We start from the raw sequence: 18,630 nt of genomic DNA, 5'->3' as shown, positions 1-18,630 counted from the left end.
AGTCACAACCATGAAACTCTAGCTTCAAATCTCTATCAAGTGTATGCGTAGGATCATGGTGTACCAAACTATGGCCTTAAGTGGCAGTGAAAAATCAACAAATCAGGGTTATGTCAACTTGTCACATAATATTAAAGTGGTTATGCACTTTATATCAAAAAATTATGAGAAAATAATCTATAGGAAATTGAATTTAGTTTCTAAACTATTAGGCCTTATCAGGAGAAAAAAATAATTGATTGGTCAAAAGTTTGGATTTTAATGCAGTACTACAAAAATTTCAGGGCGAAAATAAAAAGTAGGTGTATGTCTGACCACCTTAATCAAAATCAAATGATAATATTTTTAAAATATAATTATAGATATAAAAAGTAGACTCATGCCTGGATGTGACGCATATTTTTCACTATTTTTTTTCTAAATAAATAATTAAATATGAATTTTCTACCAAAACTTTTTCGAAAAAAAAACTCCCATGTCTGACCACCTTAACTAATAGATTACCAAATTTAATTTAATTTTTTATTTTTCTTATACTAGGTGAAGCATAGAATGTGACGCAACTTTTAGATTTAAAAAATGTTATATTGTTTGAAAGATAGCTATTTTTCAATCAATATGTCTATCAGCACTTTACAATAATCTTTATTGATAATTAACTAATAAATACTTATCAAACTTAGAATTTGACAAAAATTATATTGATGGAATCTCGAGAGCGATATTAAAAAAATCTTTTCATTTTATTCAATTTCGATCAAAATAACATTGTCAGATGGCTACCCAAAGTCTAAGTGTCACTAAATCCCTCCTCAAACACGTTTTTTGGGTTGACTGGGTAGGCTTGGTAAATACCAGGCCTAATCGGATATTGGATATGGCTCGGTGAGCTCCCATCAATTTTTGGAGGGAAATTTCAAAAGGAAAGCTTTTTTTAATTTTAAATTTGAAGGGAGACAAATTTAAAGGGAAATAAACATAAAAAAATAACTTTAGACAATTTTACAAGAAATTATATATTTCGTGAATGTGTGAACATTAATATTATAATTATTATTACATTATACTAATATATATTATTATTATTATTAAATATAATATAGTTTTAAATATAATATAGTGATAGATATGATATATATTATTATTATTAAATCTATAATCTAGTAACATGTATGATTATTATTGTTATATAATCTAATACTATATTATTAATTAAAATATACAATATAATATAACTATTAAATATAATATTGACATGCAATGGGTCGAAGGGGGTCATAGGTCACCCTATGACCCCCTTCGACCCATAAGAATGATTCTAAAATGTCCCTAGGGGTCCTAGGACCCCTAGGGACATATGTCATCATGTAATGTGTTGAAAGGGGTCATAGGGTGTTTCAACCCATAAGAACAATTCTAATATGTTCCTAGGGGTCCTAGGACCCCTAGGGACATATGTCATCATGTAATGGGTTGAAGGGGGTCATACATCACCCTATGACCCCCTTCAACCCATAAGAACAATTCTAATATGTCCCTACGGGTCCTAGGACCCCTAGAGACATATGTCATCATGTAATGGGTTGAACAAGGTCTTAGGTCACCCTATGACCCCCTTCGACCCATAAGAACGATTCTAATATGTCCCTAGGGGTCCTAGGACCCTTGGGGACATTCATTTTTATGGAATGTGTCAAAAGGGGTCACAGGTCATCCTATGACCCCCTTTGACCCATATAAATGATTATAATATGTCCCTAGGGGTCCTAGGACCCCTAGAGACATATGTCATCATGGAATGTGTCAAAAGGGGTCATAGGTCATCCTATGACCCCCTTCGACCCATATAAACAATTCTAATATGTCCCCTAGGGACATATGTCATCATGGAATGTGTTGAAAGGGGTCATAGGTCATCCTGTGACCCCTTTCGACCCATATAAATGATTCTAATAGAAATAATATAGTTAAAATATATATATATATATATATATATATATATATATATATATATATATATATATATATAATATTTATAAATTATAACAATAATAACATAATATATATATAGATTATATATTATATTCTATATAATATTTATGTTATTATATTATATATTTAGAGATTATATATTATATCTTTACATATTTTATAACTCAAATTAGTCATATAACTCACAAACTCATTTTTTCCTATAATGTTTTTGCCGCCAGTATCAGATATCTGATTTGATATCAAATCAGATATTCGATAAGGCTCGGGCCTTATTTTCCAGGTTTGGTACCTAGATAGGTGAAAAAAAAGTTAGAGCGGATTTTGAAGTGCTTTTAAACGTTTTCAAACTCTATTTTTTTCATATCACCTCTTTTTTGGCACACCATGATCCTGCACATACCCTCAAAATGGAGATGATAATCCTTTGTTTGAGTATAGAGAAAATGAAAAACATACTAAGAAAGGCACTCTCCCTACTAATTTTCTTGTAGACATCTTAATGATGAGAGCATTCCATTCATAGGTGAGGTAGACTCCACATAGGAGCCTCACCCATGGTTTTCCCCCCACTACACAAATAGTGGTTCTGTGGCCCACCACTTCTAGCACACCTATCAGATTGGTCACATAGGAGAAAGGGAAACCAATGGGAAAATGGTGGATATTCAAAATGCTGATAGATATCACTTCATCAACAAATGGGAGGCAGCAATGTAGGAAGAGATGGATTCTCTATTGCAAAATGAAACTTGGGATTTGGTTCCTTTGCCACCAAATTGAAAAGAACTCAAAAAATGATGGATTTATCAATTGAAAGATGAAGGCAAAAGTCATAAGCATTACAAAGCCAAGATGGTTGTTAAAGGTTTTGATCAGAAAAAGGGCAAAAAGATTTTAGTGAAATCTTGTCACCTGTGGTCAAGATGACTACAATCTGGGCCATTCTTTTTTTAGTTATTGCTCATAATCTTGAATTTGAATAGTTTGATGTTAAAATGACATTTCTCCATGGTGATTTGAATGAAGAAATCTACATGATATAGCTTGAGGGATTTATTAAACATGGTAAAGAAAACATATATTGTAGATTGATGAAGAGCTTGTATGGTCTCAAGCAAGCTCCAAGGCAATGGTACCTCAAGTTTGACCAATTCATGACTGAAAATAACTTCATTTAGAGTGAATCTGATCCATGTGTCTACTACAAGAAGTTATCTAATGGTTCCTTAATTTTTTTATTGCTCTATGTTGATGACATGCTTATTATTGGTTGATCTATGAAGCTGATTTCAAAATTGAAAGAAAATTTGTCACAAAAGTTTGCTATGAAGGACTTAGGGGCATCAAATTGGATACTTGGCATGGTCATTATCCGTGATAGACACAAGAGGGAAATAAAGCTTTCTCAAGAACACTATGTTCTCAAGGTATTAGAAAGATTTGGCATAGGGGATGCCAAACTGGTCAGCACTCCTCTCACTGATCATTTCCAATTATTTTTAGCCATCTACCCCAAGACACAAGAGGAACACAACTACATAAAGAACATCTCATATTCTTCAGTAGTGGGTAGTCTTATGTATGCAATGGTTTCACTCGTTCAGATATCACCCAACTAGTGAGGGTTGTCAGCAAATTTATGAGTAATCTGGGTAAACAACATTGGGATGTGGTTAAGTGGATCTTAACGTATCTTAAAGGCACTCCAAATTTTCTATTGTGTTTTGGTAACAAAGATAATTCTCTTAGAGGTTATACTAATTTAGATATGGCTGAAAATCTAGATAATAGAAGATCTACTATTGGTTATATTTTTACTTTTGTTGGAGAAGTGACCAGTTGGGCATCGAAGTTGCAACAAGTGGTCTCACTTTCTACTACTGAGGTTGAGTACATTGCTCTCACTGAAGGAGCAAAAGAGTTGATTTGGTTGCAATGTTTATTTGGTGATTTTGATTGTCCTCAACAAGGATCAACCTTGTAATGTGATAGTAAAAGTGCCATTGACTTAGCCAAAAATGCAAAGTTTCATAGTAGGACTAAGCACATTGAAGTGCATCATCATTTCATTTGAAGTAAACTTGAGGAGGGAAAACTTTAGGTTTTGAAGATTAACACTAAGGAGAATCTAGTTGATGCACTCACAAAGGTTGCTCCATGATAGAAGTTTGAGTTTTTTTGAGCTTCACTTGGTATTGTAAAGAAATAACAGTAGGGGAATTCAGGGGAGACTCGTACATTACAGCAGTTGGACTTCAAGTGAGGCTTTTGTTGGGTGTATATGTGAAGTCCAATAGTCTTTTATTTATTATTTACATTTTAGTATTGTTTCCCTCCAATTGTTTATGTCTCTTCATTTCTTTCGAGACTCTATATATGTATTGGAGGTTCATCATTATGTATTGTATTCATAGAGCTGAAACTACAACTTTGATGTACCTCCATTATGTATTGTATTCATAGAGCTGAAGCTACAGCTTTGATGTAAAGTTCAGTCTTTAACATTAATAATAGATCTCTGTAGTGTGGACATAGCTACAATTTGTGGTGAACCACGATAGAATTGTGTGTTTGTGCTTTTCTTCTTTTTATTGTTCTGTTCTTTCTAATTTGCACTTTCAGCGAACTTCACATGTGCAGAAAACACAGAACAACGACGATATCAAATTATGTATTATATGAGGCAGTGTAGAAAACATAAATAAGAGACGATAGAACATATAATATTGGACCTTGTAGAAATTGAGCAGAGGAAGTTGCAGAGACATTATTTATTATCTGAGGCAGTGTAGAAAACATAAATAGGAGACGATAGAACGTACTATAATGGACATTGGAAGAAACTAAGCAGAGGAAGTTGTAGAGACAGACGAAGAGAAGGGAGAAGAGGATGATCATTGATTGTTGAAAGGGAATCACATTTAGCGGGCATGACGGAAAGACTGTTTTGTGCATTTTCGTAAAGTATGTGGAAATTCTGTTGCTGTATGTTTTTGAAGATGGAAACTGATCTCGTGGTGCCACCCATGGCGAGGCACATAAGAGTGGATTCTCGGACGAAAAGATTGTCGCCTGGAAGCTCGTAATCTACCCCACTTTTGAAATTGAAGACTACGGTTGGCAACGTGACGTCACTCGATGTCTGGTAACACAGATCTAGCCCCAACGCGGAAGAGCCATCTGTTGGAGTCATATCAATGGCCGACTGAATTGCCTCCTTCACTAGGTTGTATGCAGCCTCCACTAGAATTGTAATGGTTGTTCCAGAGTTGATGATCATGCCTCCACCGTCCGGTTGCGCATCAGAAGTTCCAGCAGGAATATCTACTGGGTTGCCATTCACAGTAATTCCCATGATAGGAATATACCAGAAAGAAGAACCCACACTGGTCTTAACAAAAGGTACCGATTTAGCTCCGTTCAAGGAAGCACTGGCACCGAAGGTAAGAGGGCGTGTTTGTGAAGGAGAGTCAGTTATGGAGACGAGACAGTAAGAGAATTTTTTATCTACCTTGGAACCCAACTGAGAGATGAGCGAGAGATCACCTCTTCCAAACCCCACAAGACCGCCGGAGTCGGAGAAACCTTGGTTATCATGACTACATCCGAAAATAATGCCTGCAAACATGTCGTCGCTGCCGCTACCAATGGAAAATGACTCCTTTTCCAGGTCGTTGATTGTACGAGAGCCATCGCCATAGCTGCACCGAAAAGTACAGTTTGGATTGCATGCTATTTTGAAACTGTCCAGAGCATCACAAAGAGAGTTGGCGCATGAAATAGGAGAGTAAGAGGACAATTTGGAGGGGTCGAAGATTGGTGTAGATTGGCAGCAGCCATCTCAGGGCTCACATTTGGTCCAAACAAGATCACTCCCCATGTCAACTATTGCTTCGAAGCTCACAGGGGGTGTCCCCACCACAACACTCATCAGGAATCCTCCATTCCTAGCTTGAACGAGCGTTTGAGTGTCTAATTCCCCAGATATCTGTTGCTTTACAAATGCCTCGATCGCATTCATTCGTTTCTTGCTTCGATCGACAGTCGAAAGTAATCACTCTGTACCATTGAAATCTCCCTTAGATCTGCGCATCAGATTCACCTTCAATTTGAACTCTCCATTCGAAGAAGATGCCACCATGGGAATAGATAAACATATGAAAGCCACAACGCTCAATAACTTGGAGCACCCCATTTCTTTCTTTCTCTCACTAATGTACTCTATCCCATAAAGAAGAACAAAGTGGGTTTATATAGGCACAGTCTAACACTAAAAAACTCTTTGTTTTGTAGATTTTAAGAGTGTGAACACTATAAGAAAAGCGTAGCAGATTAGATCAGCTGAATATCTCACATAATTGAAGTGATGCTTTAACGATTTAGACATATGAGGCCACAAATATTCTGAGGTACAAATATTCACCTTCACGGGTTGTGATTCTTCTTTCTAGCTCCAGTTTTCATTCACATTTAGGCTCAAAATCTTTAAAATAGTATGGACAGTCCGTGTTGCTCAACTGAAACGTCACTTGCACATCACTTGCGACTGTTGCAATATAAACACTCCTAATACATATCACACTTATCTATCATGATACTTCAATGATTTATCGTGTGAGCCAAGAAAGTTTTGCAACTCCAACTATTAGCCTTTGTGGGGCATTATTCTTCCTTATTGGCTTCCACTAATCTCACCATTCCACACACTTTTGAAGTACAATATTCCCCTACGTGGGGAATAAGTTTGTTTCTTTCATCTCTGGATGCCCATTTCTTATATATACTAAATTAAAAAGAGAGCTTTTCCACTTTAGATGTTATGTTCTATCATTTCTTATCTATGAAATTTTATATGATAATAAAATGAAAGACACTTTAACTAATGTGGATAAAGCAATAATACTTCTTTTTACTTCTTATGGTATTATCTGTATGGTATTATTGGTATGAAAAGTATAATAGTTTTTTAATAGTAAAATAAAATATTAATACATGTATCAAAAGAGGTACAATGGTTAATTTCATAGTATATATATATATTAGAAATAAAAGGGGAAAAAAAAAAGATATGAGAAAAGAAAAAATGAATAAATATGTATATAAGTGAGGGAAGAGAAAAAAAGGGGGAGAGATTACTAAAGAGAAAGAAAGAAAAAAGAAGAGATGTGTATATATATATATAGGAAGACAAAGGGGGAGAAAGAGATAAAAAGAAAATAAAATAAAAGGAAATGAAATAGATCTAGATAGATGGAAATAATAAGGGAGACATAGATATAGAGAGATACTAATGAATAATAAGAGTCAAAGAGATATGGATAGAAAGTGATTGAGACAATGGGAGTATCTAAATAATAATTAATCAACAAATATATCAATGCATTGTTAATCATTGATATAAGTATTTGTCACCCTTTGATTATAATTTTTTTGCTATATCGTTTCATAGATATCTATTTTAATATTTTTAAAATTAGTAATTTAAAAAAAATTATAAATTACACATTGTATATATGTCTATGTGTTAATAATAAACATGTTGCTATACATTAACATACTTTTTCAAAATTAGCATACATAGAAGAACCCAGACTAAATTGTAATGGGTGATCAAGGTATGAGTAGAAGGATGAGGGTGATCTAAAGAAGCAAGAGCCAAAAAGTTGTTTAAAATGGAAGGATGTGTTATAGGTGTGGGAACAATTGAAGATGTGAAAGGTTACCACCTACCTTGAAATGCTCCATAGTTTTGAGCCTAGAGCTACTATAGAGTTTTTTACGGGTTGGAAGAACTTCAATGCAACCATGTATGGAGTCTCCTTCCCTATAAAACACTTAGTTCATTTCAAAAATCTCTGGTCTACCAAAGAAAGGCTTGAAATGTTTCAAAGAAAGGAAAATTACTAAAAAGGACCTCCAAAAGTTTCCCAAGGATTATGTGGAAAAGAAATCTCTTGTCAAGGTGGGTAGCTACTTTTCTAACAAATAAATCAAGCCTATTTGGCATATTGTGTTAAGCTATGTTAGGTAATACTTTACCCTAGATGGTAGGAAGAGGTGAGTTTATTACTTTAATTTTTTATTTCTAAATCATTTTCATTATGGGGAAAAAATTTATTTTTCATATTACATCCTAAATTCCTTGAATAGGAGTGTGGTGAATCATAAGAAGATATCCTCTCACGCTATCCTCCATGAAGGTCTTATCCTATTATTCATAGAATATTGTAAATCTTGGATCCCTAATGCGAGTCAAAAAATTAAAAAGGGAAGTGGGTCAAGGAGTAAGACTAAAATCCTTGTTTCTGGTAAAAATACTTTTGTTCTAGAGAGTGACGAAATAGGGATGGACATGGGGGAAGAGGAAGATGCCACCTTTGAGGACACGAAGGCTAAGAAGGCTTCTGTGGATTTCTAGGGAAAATAAGGGGAAGGTATGAAAATAAGGGATGAAAATGAGAACTCTCCTCTAGTTAAAACAAAAAATTCATGGAGATACTACTAAAAAATGCTAGGCAACAAGCAAGGACATTTAGATCTACCATAACAAGTATGATAAAAAGGATAAGAAGAAGGAGGTGCCTATTTTTAATATAGTCAAGTACTATGCCTCTGGCTCTAAGGAGGCACCCCCTATAAAATAAGCTAAATATTTTGGGGACCTTGGGTCCATGCTAGACATGAATGATAAAATCAAGGAGAAAGAAAAGGTTAACATCGCCTTTGATAGCTGGGTACATAACAAAATAATCTCAATAAAAAATGGTAGAAAATTTGGAAAAGGACTTGAAAAATTAAGTGGAGGAATGAAAAAGATTAGATAAAGTCATCCTGAGTCAATTAAAAGAGACATAAAAGTAATTTAGGATAGCAATAGGAAAATTCACTCCTCTATTCATATGCTCATGGGAAAAAAATAGGATTTATCTCAAAGGCATTGAGCTTAAGGTGGACCTTAACAACAAAGAGACCTTAACAAGAAAGACAAAGATCAAAGGAAAGAGAAAGTTGAGGGCCCAAGGAAAAGGAAAAGGGGAAGATTGCACAAGAACAAAGAGATCATTGGTTAGAAGAGCACCAAAGAGGACCATGAGGTAATAGAGCTCTAGGTGACTAGGGCTTTTAGGGAGGTGGCCTAATGTTGTTTTCATGTTGTTGTCCTATCTTTTTTTGGTTTTTGTCTAGTTCTAGTTACTGGTCTTTTATTTTGCTAGATCTATTAGTAGGGATGTTAATTTTGGTCAAGGATTATCTATTTCCAACATACTCTTGAGTTTTGGACTTTAATGTTTAATCTTTATGTAGCTTAATACTTATTGGGTTTTAGGTCTTTGTAATTCCTACTTTTACCTTAGTCCACAAATATTTTTTTATTAAAAAAAATTAATGGTAATGGGCAAAAGTCAAGAGTAATTCTTTTTATTTCTTGGTATTAACTATTATTATTTGGTAATCTTGAGTACACACAAAACTAATAACTCATAGATGAGAGGTTCGCAACTTACCATTGTATCACATAAGTTGTTTCCTAATATATTATTAATTTTAACATGATATCAAGTTTTTAATATTATATTTTTTTAAAACTAATTTTTTCAAAAAAATTATAATTAGAATTTATAATTGAGAGGTTAAATTTAAATAAAAACTACAACCTCTTACAACTTAGGTGATCATATTAATTAGTTTTTTAATGTTACATGGATCGATAAACTCACCATAAATTAGGTATAAATGAAAATTAAATTAGTATAAGTGCATTTAACTTAATTATTTTCACATGTTCTACATTCACCCAAAAAAATTATATTGTTAGTTTAAATTTTTTATGTTAAACAAAACAATGATTTGTTTTAATTATTATTAAAAAAATTTTAAAAAGAGTGATATAACTTTAATAATATATTAAATGGTGAATTAAAAATTATATAATAATACAACATGCTTATCAAACTATTATATATTATAAAATAATATGTAAAGTACTAAGAAATATGGACATGTTAGAATATGATAGAAATATCTAGAGGCATGCATCGAGCCCAAAATGAGGAAGAATGACAAGATTAACACCTTTTTGCATAAAGGTCTTGAATAGAGAAGAATGAGAAATCTTATTGTTGGAAATAATTGAAATGATCATAAGAATAGTTGTTGGAATAATATATGGAACTGGTAAAGAATGTCCTCAATCATTTTTTTGTCATTGATGTCAAACTTGCTACTTGCAGGGATGAGAATTGCTTTAGTGATCCAAACACTATCAATTAGTTGATTGTCAAGGTGGAGGCAATCAATAAGATGTAACTAGAACACCTTGAGAAAGGTTGAAGTTATGATGTTGTAATGAAGTACAGGGATCAGTTAAGCCATTGATGAAATAGTGTATTGGATGACATACTAAAAGATACAAAGAATGAGCACACTGAAACATATCAAAGATCTAAGGTTTTAGCTAAGTTTTTTGTAAAGCTCAAACTAAGTTCATTAGAGAGGAGCCAAGCAAGCTAGTAAGAGCCAAAAAAATTCCTAGTTAAAGTGCCGAGCAAGTTCAGATGCCGAGCAGAATTAAGTGCCGAGCAGAACCAAGTGCCAAGCAGAATCAAGTGCCGAGCAGAATCAAGTGTCGAGCAAAACTAAGTGCCAAGCATAATTAAGTGCCAAGCAGAATCAAGTGCCGAGTTGAATCAAGTGCCAAGCAGAACCAAGTGCCGAGCAGGTATATGTGTCAAGCAACACAGAGGTGCTGAGCACTAGTAACTCAATAATGCCGAGTTGCTGTATTATTTTGGAAATCGAAGATTCGTCAGATCTAAGCCAACAAAGTTGTTATCTAGAAATATGTGAATTAAAAGGAAGATAAGAATGATGAGTTGGTGGCACAGAACACCATGTAGAACATTTTAAAGATACAACTGGCAAAGTTTCTAGAAGAGAACAAGATATGGGGAAGATACATTGTATCCTACCTAATCCATTTTGAAGCCCTAAGATTGAAAAGAAAAAAATTGAGCGGCAAAAGGCAAACCAGACTTCTATATAAGAAGACATAAGTTAATAAAAAAAAAAGGGGGATAGTGAGAGAGAGAGAGCTGTGGTCAACCATAAAAGCATGAAGTGCTATAGAATGTGCTAAGGAGAAGAAAGCACAGGAACTCTGTTTAATTAGATGACCACAAGAATGATTGCATTGGCAGAATGAGTAAGAAGAATCAAGAAGATGAAGCCTTAGAGGGAAACAAGTAGTCAGAGCTAAAGTGATTGAAGCCAAGCATAAGGATTGAACTAAAAGAGTGATCTGAAATCTACAAAGTATGTTGTAAGTTATGTTAGATCAAAAGACCATTATCATTACTTTCTAGCAATTGTAACAATAAGATAAATCCTATGGACTTAGGTTGGTTTAATAGCCATTAGATAAATCCTTTAACAGGGTGACATTCCAAGTGAATGTTCTAAAGACCTTTAACCAGGCTCATTCCTAACAGTTTGGTGAAATCCTCTAATAAGGTCACATTTAACAGTGTGTTGTAAGCCTTTAATAGGGCAGGCTTTTAACAGGGCATCACTTTAGAAGAGTGAGAATCAAGTAGTATGTTACTGGTGGTTTTTCCCAAATCGGGTTTCCACGTAAATCATTGTGTCATGTGTTGATTTTGAATGTTTTATCTTTGCATGTTGATTTACAGTAACTTGCTTATATGATTGATTTAAGTTTGAATAGATGAAAAGGGTATGAGTTTATTAAAAAGGTATTAATAGGGCATTTGGACCTTGAATAACTGATTCACCCCCCCCTCTCAATTATTTTAAAAGAATTCTAACAATTGGTATCAAAGCCTGACTGCTGATTCAGTTTAAAGGGACTACTAGCATAAAAGATCAAAATGCCAAAGAGAGAAGTTCCCAAGCTCAACAAAGACAACTTTCTTGCATGGAAAAGTTTGATAAAGCTACATCTTGGATCCATAGGAGATTAAGCACAAAATTCAATTGTCACTAAACATGTAGATCCAATAGGTGTTCCTACTACTAAAGACATGAAAAACAAGCAAGAACACAACGAGACAATGCTGGAAATTGCCTCTGCACTCAGCTATGCTGAATTTGATGATATCAAAGGATGTGACACTACATTCAAAATGTGGAAAGCCTTATCAGACATCTATGGAGGAGATCAGAATCTACAAAGAGCAAAAAGAGAAGGTCTTAGAGGAAAGTTTGATGACATGAAAATGGAAGAAAATGAGAATGCTGCTCAGTATGGCGCAAGAATAAAGGAAGTGGTAAGTGCAATAAGATGCTTGAATGGTCAACTGGATGAAGATACTGTCAATAGTAAGTTCTTAAGAACCTTGCTCCCTATCTATGCTATTAGAGTATCAGCAATACAAGAGCTAAGATGTATACTAGGAAATAATCTAAGCTTTGAAGGTATAATAGGTAGACTCACTGCATTTGAGTTATCTAACTTTGACAAGTACAAATCTGAAAATGTTGAATATGCTTTTAAGGCCAAGTTATCACTGAAAGATGTCGAACAGGTGAAATCAAGGAAAGGAAGAAAAATGAAGTATGTATCTAGTGATAGTAGCACTAATGAGGAAGATGTGGAACAATTGGAAGCATTTCTCGCTAGAAGATTTCATAGGGGCAAAGGAAAATTCAAAGGTAAGATGCCTATCATTTGTTTCAATTGCAATGAAGTAGGTCATATTGCTGCAAGATGTCCACAGAAAAAGGATTCCAAGGAAGGCAACAAATACAAGAACAGAAGAGATAATGACAAGAGAGATTACAAAGAAAAAGGTAAGAAGTGTTATATTGTTGAAGAAAATTCTGATGACAATGATGATGAAGTTGTTTATGTAGCCATGAAGGACCAATCTAATGAAGAAGAAGCCACAACACTAGTGACATGTATAAACAAGAATGACAGATGGATCATGGATAGTGGATGCTCACATCACATTACAGGAGACAAAAGTAAGTTTGTTAACTTTACTCAGTATGATGGAAATAGTGTTAGATTTGGTAATGATGCTCCATGCCAAATCAAAGGAAAAGGTTCCATTAAGCTCACAGAACAAATTTCATGTGACAATGCATACTATGTTGAAGGATTAAACTACAATTTACTGAGTGTCTCACAGTTAGGCAATATAGGTTGTAAAGTGGAATTTGGAAACAAAACTACCAAAATCTATGACAATGATGGTAAATTGATAAGAAAAGGAGAACAAACAAAGAGTGATTTGTTTTACCTTGATATGGATGATGTTTCTTGTCTATTTGCAAAATTTGATGATGAATGGTTATGGCATAGAAGATTATGTCATGTCAACTTTGAAAATCTAGTCAACATCAGTAGAATGAAGAAAGTCAGAGGCTTACCAAAATTAAAGAAGCCTAATAATATCATGTGCAAACAATGTCAGCTAGGAAAGATGACAAAATCAAGTTTCAAAAGCAAAAACTTTACATCTAAAGAGATACTTGAGTTAGTTCACACTAACTTATGTGGTCCAATGGAAATACAAAGCTATAGAGGAGATAAATACATAATGTTATTTGTTGATGACTATTCCAGGATGATGACTGTTATATTTTTAAAACAAAAATTTGATGCTTTTCAAATGTTTAAGTGGTATGTGGCTAGAGTTGAAAAGGAAACTGGAAAAAGCTTGAAATGCCTAAGATCAGATAGAGGTGGTGAATTTACATCAAATGAATTTGAGATATTTTGTAATGACAATGGAATCAAAAGACAAACGTCAGCTCCTAGAATTCCCCCACAGAATGGAATTGCTGAAAGAAGAAGCAGATCTATAATTGACTGTGCTAGAACATTAATGATGGAATAGAATGTTGCTCTAAAATACTGGAGAGAAGCCGTAAGCATAGCTGTTCCTACACTGAACCAAGTACAAGTCAAGAAATGTACAAATACAACACCTTTTGAATTATGGTATGGTTACTCACCAAATGTAAAACATTTCAAAGTGTTTGGTTGCAAATTTTTTATCCTTAAAGATGTTAGAAATGGAAAATTTGATGCAAAAAGTGATGAAGGTATATTTCTTGGTTACTCCAATAGTAGTAAGGCATATAAGTGTTTGAATATTAACACTAACAAAATTGTGGAAAGTGCAAATGTAAATTTTGATGAGCACACAGAAGTCCAAGCTGAAATACCAAAAAAAATGGAAGAATACAAAACCTTTGTATATTCTTATGAAGGAATGACTGCTGATGAGGATGATGTCAATCAAATTGAAAATCAACAACAAGTGTCAATTTCAGCCGATTCACAACTAGTGAATGCTGAGTTGCATTCAGAAGCCGAGTTACAGAATGAAGAAAATGCACAATCTAATTCTAAAGACAGCATACATGATGAAGAACAACCTGACAATGAAGTGCATAGTGATCTTGAATCCGAAAGATCAAACATGGAAACAAGGACAAAGCCAAGATTATCCAAATATGTGAAAAGACATCACCCTGCTGAAAAAATAATTGGTGACAAAGATGCAAGACCAATGACAAGGAACAGACTAAGACATGAATCATGTCTGATTAGCCAATCTAAACCCAAGACAGTACATGGTGCATTACAAGATGATGACTGGTATAAAGCTATGGAAGAAGAAATTGATCAAATAAGAAAAAATAAAACCTGGAGTTTGGTTCCCAAACCAACTGACAAGAATGTGATTGGCACCAAATGGGTATTCAGAAACAAACTAGATGAAAATGGTGAGATTACCAAAAATAAAGCTAGACTAGTATGCAAGGGTTATGCTCAAGAAGAAGGAATAGACTATGGGGAAACTTTCACTCCTGTTGCTAGAATGGAAGGAGTAAGAACTTTACTTGCATATGCTGCCTACAAAGATTTTAAAGTCTATCAGATGGATGTAAAATCTGCTTTCTTAAATGGTATACTAGAAGAAGAAGTCTACATTGAACAACCAGAAGGATTTGTTGATGAAAACAATAGGGATATGGTGTGTAAGTTACAGAAAGCACTCTACTATTTGAAACAAGCACCTAGAGAATGGTATGAGAGACTTCACAAGTATCTAGTGCAAATTGGATTTGAAAGAACTGATGATAATAGCAACATGTACATCAAAGCTAAAGAAGGTAAAGACATTATTGTATCTAAAATGTTTGTGGATGACATAGTATTTGGTGGAGAGGAAATACTTTGCAAAGGCTTTGCTAACAAAATGAAACATGAATTTGAGATGTCTATGTTTGGAGAAATCAAATTTTTTGTTGGATTACAAGTACATCAACTCAAACATGAAATATTTATTACACAATCAAAATACATCAAAGAAATTCTTAAAACATTTGGATTGGAGGAATCCAAACTAGTCAGCACACCAATGGCCATAAGAAATAAGCTATCCAAAAATGATGAGTCAGCTGAAGTCAATCAAACAATGTACATATCCATGATTGGAAAACTACAATATGTTGTACATAGTAGACTAGACATAGCATTAGCAGTTGGAATAGTGGCTAGGTTCTCTGCTAATCCTAAAGAAAATCATCTCATAATAGTAAAAAGAATAATGAGATATCTCAAAGGGACTGATGACTTTGGTCTATACTACAAAAAGAATGGAAAATTTGAACTCAATGCATATATAGATGTAGACTGGGGAGGAAACATTGATGACAGAAAAAACACAAGTGGAGGTGCATTATTTCTAGGCAAAAGGCTGGTTACCTGGACTAGCAAGAAACAAACATGTATATCCCAGTCCACTGCAGAATCAGAATATGTGGCAACTGTAGTCAATTGTACAAACATTGTATGGCTCACACATCTATTCAATGGAATGAAAGAAGAAGTAATAAAATTGGTGATATTGTATTGTGATAATACAAGTGCTATAAACATATCCAAAAATCCAGTAATGCATGCAAAAACCAAGCATATTACAATCAAGTATCATTATGTCAAAGAATTGGTAGAAGACAAACAAGTGAAGTTGGAATACATTCACACAAAAGAACAAACTACAGATATCTTCACCAAACCATTGCCCAAGGATGCCCATGAATATCTTAGAGGCAAGTTGGGGGTTATACCCCTAAGTCAAGTAGTTTAAGGAAACAAGGAAGCTGCCTTGCATCAACAGTAATAAATCATTAAAATATTAACAAGTTGATGCAAAGGATGACAGCAGGAACAGAAACTCCAAATCAGTCACAAGCATGGTGACAGAGGGAGAAAAACAACAAGAAGCCAAAGCTTATATTTTAAATGATAAAGATGCTACATCTTTGGCATTTATGTCAAAGAGGGAGAAATATCTATAAAACTGATCAATGCAAAGAAAGAGGGAGATATATATGAAAGAGAGAGATATATGTGATCATTAGTGAAAATGCAGCAAGCCAATGTATACAATCTTGGTGGTAACTGCATTGATTACTTGATCAGTTTGGTTTGCCATCAATGCCAAAGAGGGAGATTGTTGGAAATGATTGAAATGATCATAAGAATAGTTGTTGGAATAATATATGGAACTAGTAAAGAATTTCCTCAATCATTGTTTTGTCATTGATGTCAAACCTGCTACTTGCAGGGATGACAATTGCTTTAGTGATCCAAACACTATCAATTAGTTGATTGTCAAGGTGGACGCAATCAATAAGATGTAACTCGAACACCTTGAGAAAGGTTGAAGTTATGATGTTGTAATGAAGTGCAAGGATTAGTTAAGCCATTGATGAAACAATGTATTAGATGACATACTAAAAGATACAAAGAATGAGCACACTGAAACATATCACAGATCTAAGGTTTCAGCTAGGTCTTTTGTAAAGCTCAAACTAAGTTCATTAGAGAGAAGGAGCCGAGAAAGCTAGTAAAAGCTGTCAAAATTCCTAGTTAAAGTGTCAAGAAAGTTCAGATGCCGAGCAGGTATAGGTGCCAAGCAACACAGAGGTGCTGAGCACCAGTAACTCAATAATGTCGAGTTGCTGTATTATTTTGGAAATTGAAGATTTGTCAGATCTAAGCCGACAAAGTTGTTATCTAGAAATCTATGAATTAAAAGAAAGATAAGAATGATGAGTTGGTGGCACAGAAAACCATGTAGAACATTTTTAAGATACAACTGGAAAATTTTCTAGAAGAGAACAAGATATGGAGTAGATACATTGTATCCTACCTAATCCATTTTGAAGCCCTAAGATTGAAAAGAAAAAAATTGAGTGGCAAAAGGCAAATCAGACTTCTATATAAGAATACATAAGTTAATAATAAAAAGGGGGATAGTGAGAGAGAGAGCCGTGGTCAAGCATAAAAGCATGAAGTGTTGTAGAATGTGCTAAGGAGAAGAAAGCACAAGAACTCTGTTTAATTAGATGACCACAAGAATGATTGCATTGGCAGAATGAGTAATAAGACTCAAGAAGACATAGCTTGAGAGGGAAACAAGCAGTTAGAGCTGAAGTGATTGAAGCCAAGCATAAGGATTGAACTGCAAGAGTGATTTGAAATTTGCAAAGTATGTTGTAAGTTATGTCAGATCAAAATACCATTATCGTTACTTTCTAGCAATTGTAACAGTAAGATAAATCCGATGGACTTAGGTTGGTTTAACAACCATTAGATAAATCCTTTAATAGGGTGACATTCCAAGTGAATGTTCTAAAGACCTTTAACTAGGCCCATTCCTAACAATTTGGTGAAATCCTCTAACAAGGTCACATTTAGCAGTGTGTTGTAAGCCTTTAATAGGGAAGGCTTTTAACAGGGCATCAATTCAAAAGAGTGAGAATCAAGTAGCATGTTACTGGTGGTTTTTCCCAAATTGGGTTTTCACGTAAATCATTGTGTCATGTGTTGATCTTGAATGTTTTATCTTTGCATGTTGATTTACAATAACTTGCTTATATGATTGATTTAAGTTTGAATAGATGAAAAGGGTATGAATTTATTAAAAAGGTATTAATAGGGCATTTGGACCTTGAATAAATGATTCACCCCCCCTCTCAGTTATTCTAAAAGAATTCTAACACTTATATGTGACACTTTTAATAGGGATTGATTGGGATTGGGAACTTATGCATTGAGATATGTGTTATGGGTTCTTTGACAACAAAGAATGAGAGGACATAAAAAAGGTTTATTAGGACAAGTGCACTAGTGAAGTATAGCTATAGGTGGAGTTGCAGGATAGTGAGAAAGAATTTTCTAAGTGAGGGGCCTAAGTGGACATGGAATTGTTGGGAATATAATAGGGAAAGTGAGATACTAATAGGGGGGAATCAGGATCTATAAAAACTTCTTAGACTTTAAACATGAAACATATTTAATATCTTCATCATTAACCCTTATCTCAATTTTACCATAAATAACATCAACTATTTACTATGATAAATTATTAGATCTAACATCTAATTGCATGAATGAACTCTCATAAATACATAACACATGAACACAATGATTTTTTAACACAAAAAACCCCCAATATGAAGGTAAAATTGTGGTGGTGATGACACCCAAAAAATATTCACTACTACAACAATAAAATTGTGCCTGTTAAGGCTACAATATTTTGAACACTTTTCATGTTCTACCCTATGGGGGGTCTATCTTGTCAA

General features: G+C 34.1%; 1 protein-coding gene across 1 annotated transcript; it reads right to left on the bottom strand.

The window, feature by feature from the left end:
* Window positions 1–4,816: 4,816 nt before the first annotated feature.
* On the bottom strand, window positions 4,817–6,016 carry LOC149568321 (aspartic proteinase nepenthesin-2-like). The gene is made up of 2 exons (XM_089816712.1): window positions 5,848–6,016; window positions 4,817–5,727 (listed from the first exon to the last, which is right to left on the bottom strand). The coding sequence occupies exons 1-2, from the start codon at window positions 6,014–6,016 to the stop codon at window positions 4,817–4,819; spliced, it is 1,080 nt and encodes a 359-aa protein (XP_089672838.1).
* Window positions 6,017–18,630: the final 12,614 nt, after the last annotated feature.

The sequence above is a fragment of the Cupressus sempervirens genome, chromosome 3 (genome assembly GCF_028749045.1).
Source record: "Cupressus sempervirens isolate cs-2001-9-10 chromosome 3, ASM2874904v1, whole genome shotgun sequence".
Classification (NCBI taxonomy): Eukaryota; Viridiplantae; Streptophyta; class Pinopsida; order Cupressales; family Cupressaceae; genus Cupressus; species Cupressus sempervirens.
Note: the sequence above shows the minus strand (reverse complement) of the source record. Positions and strands in the feature narration are given on the sequence as shown.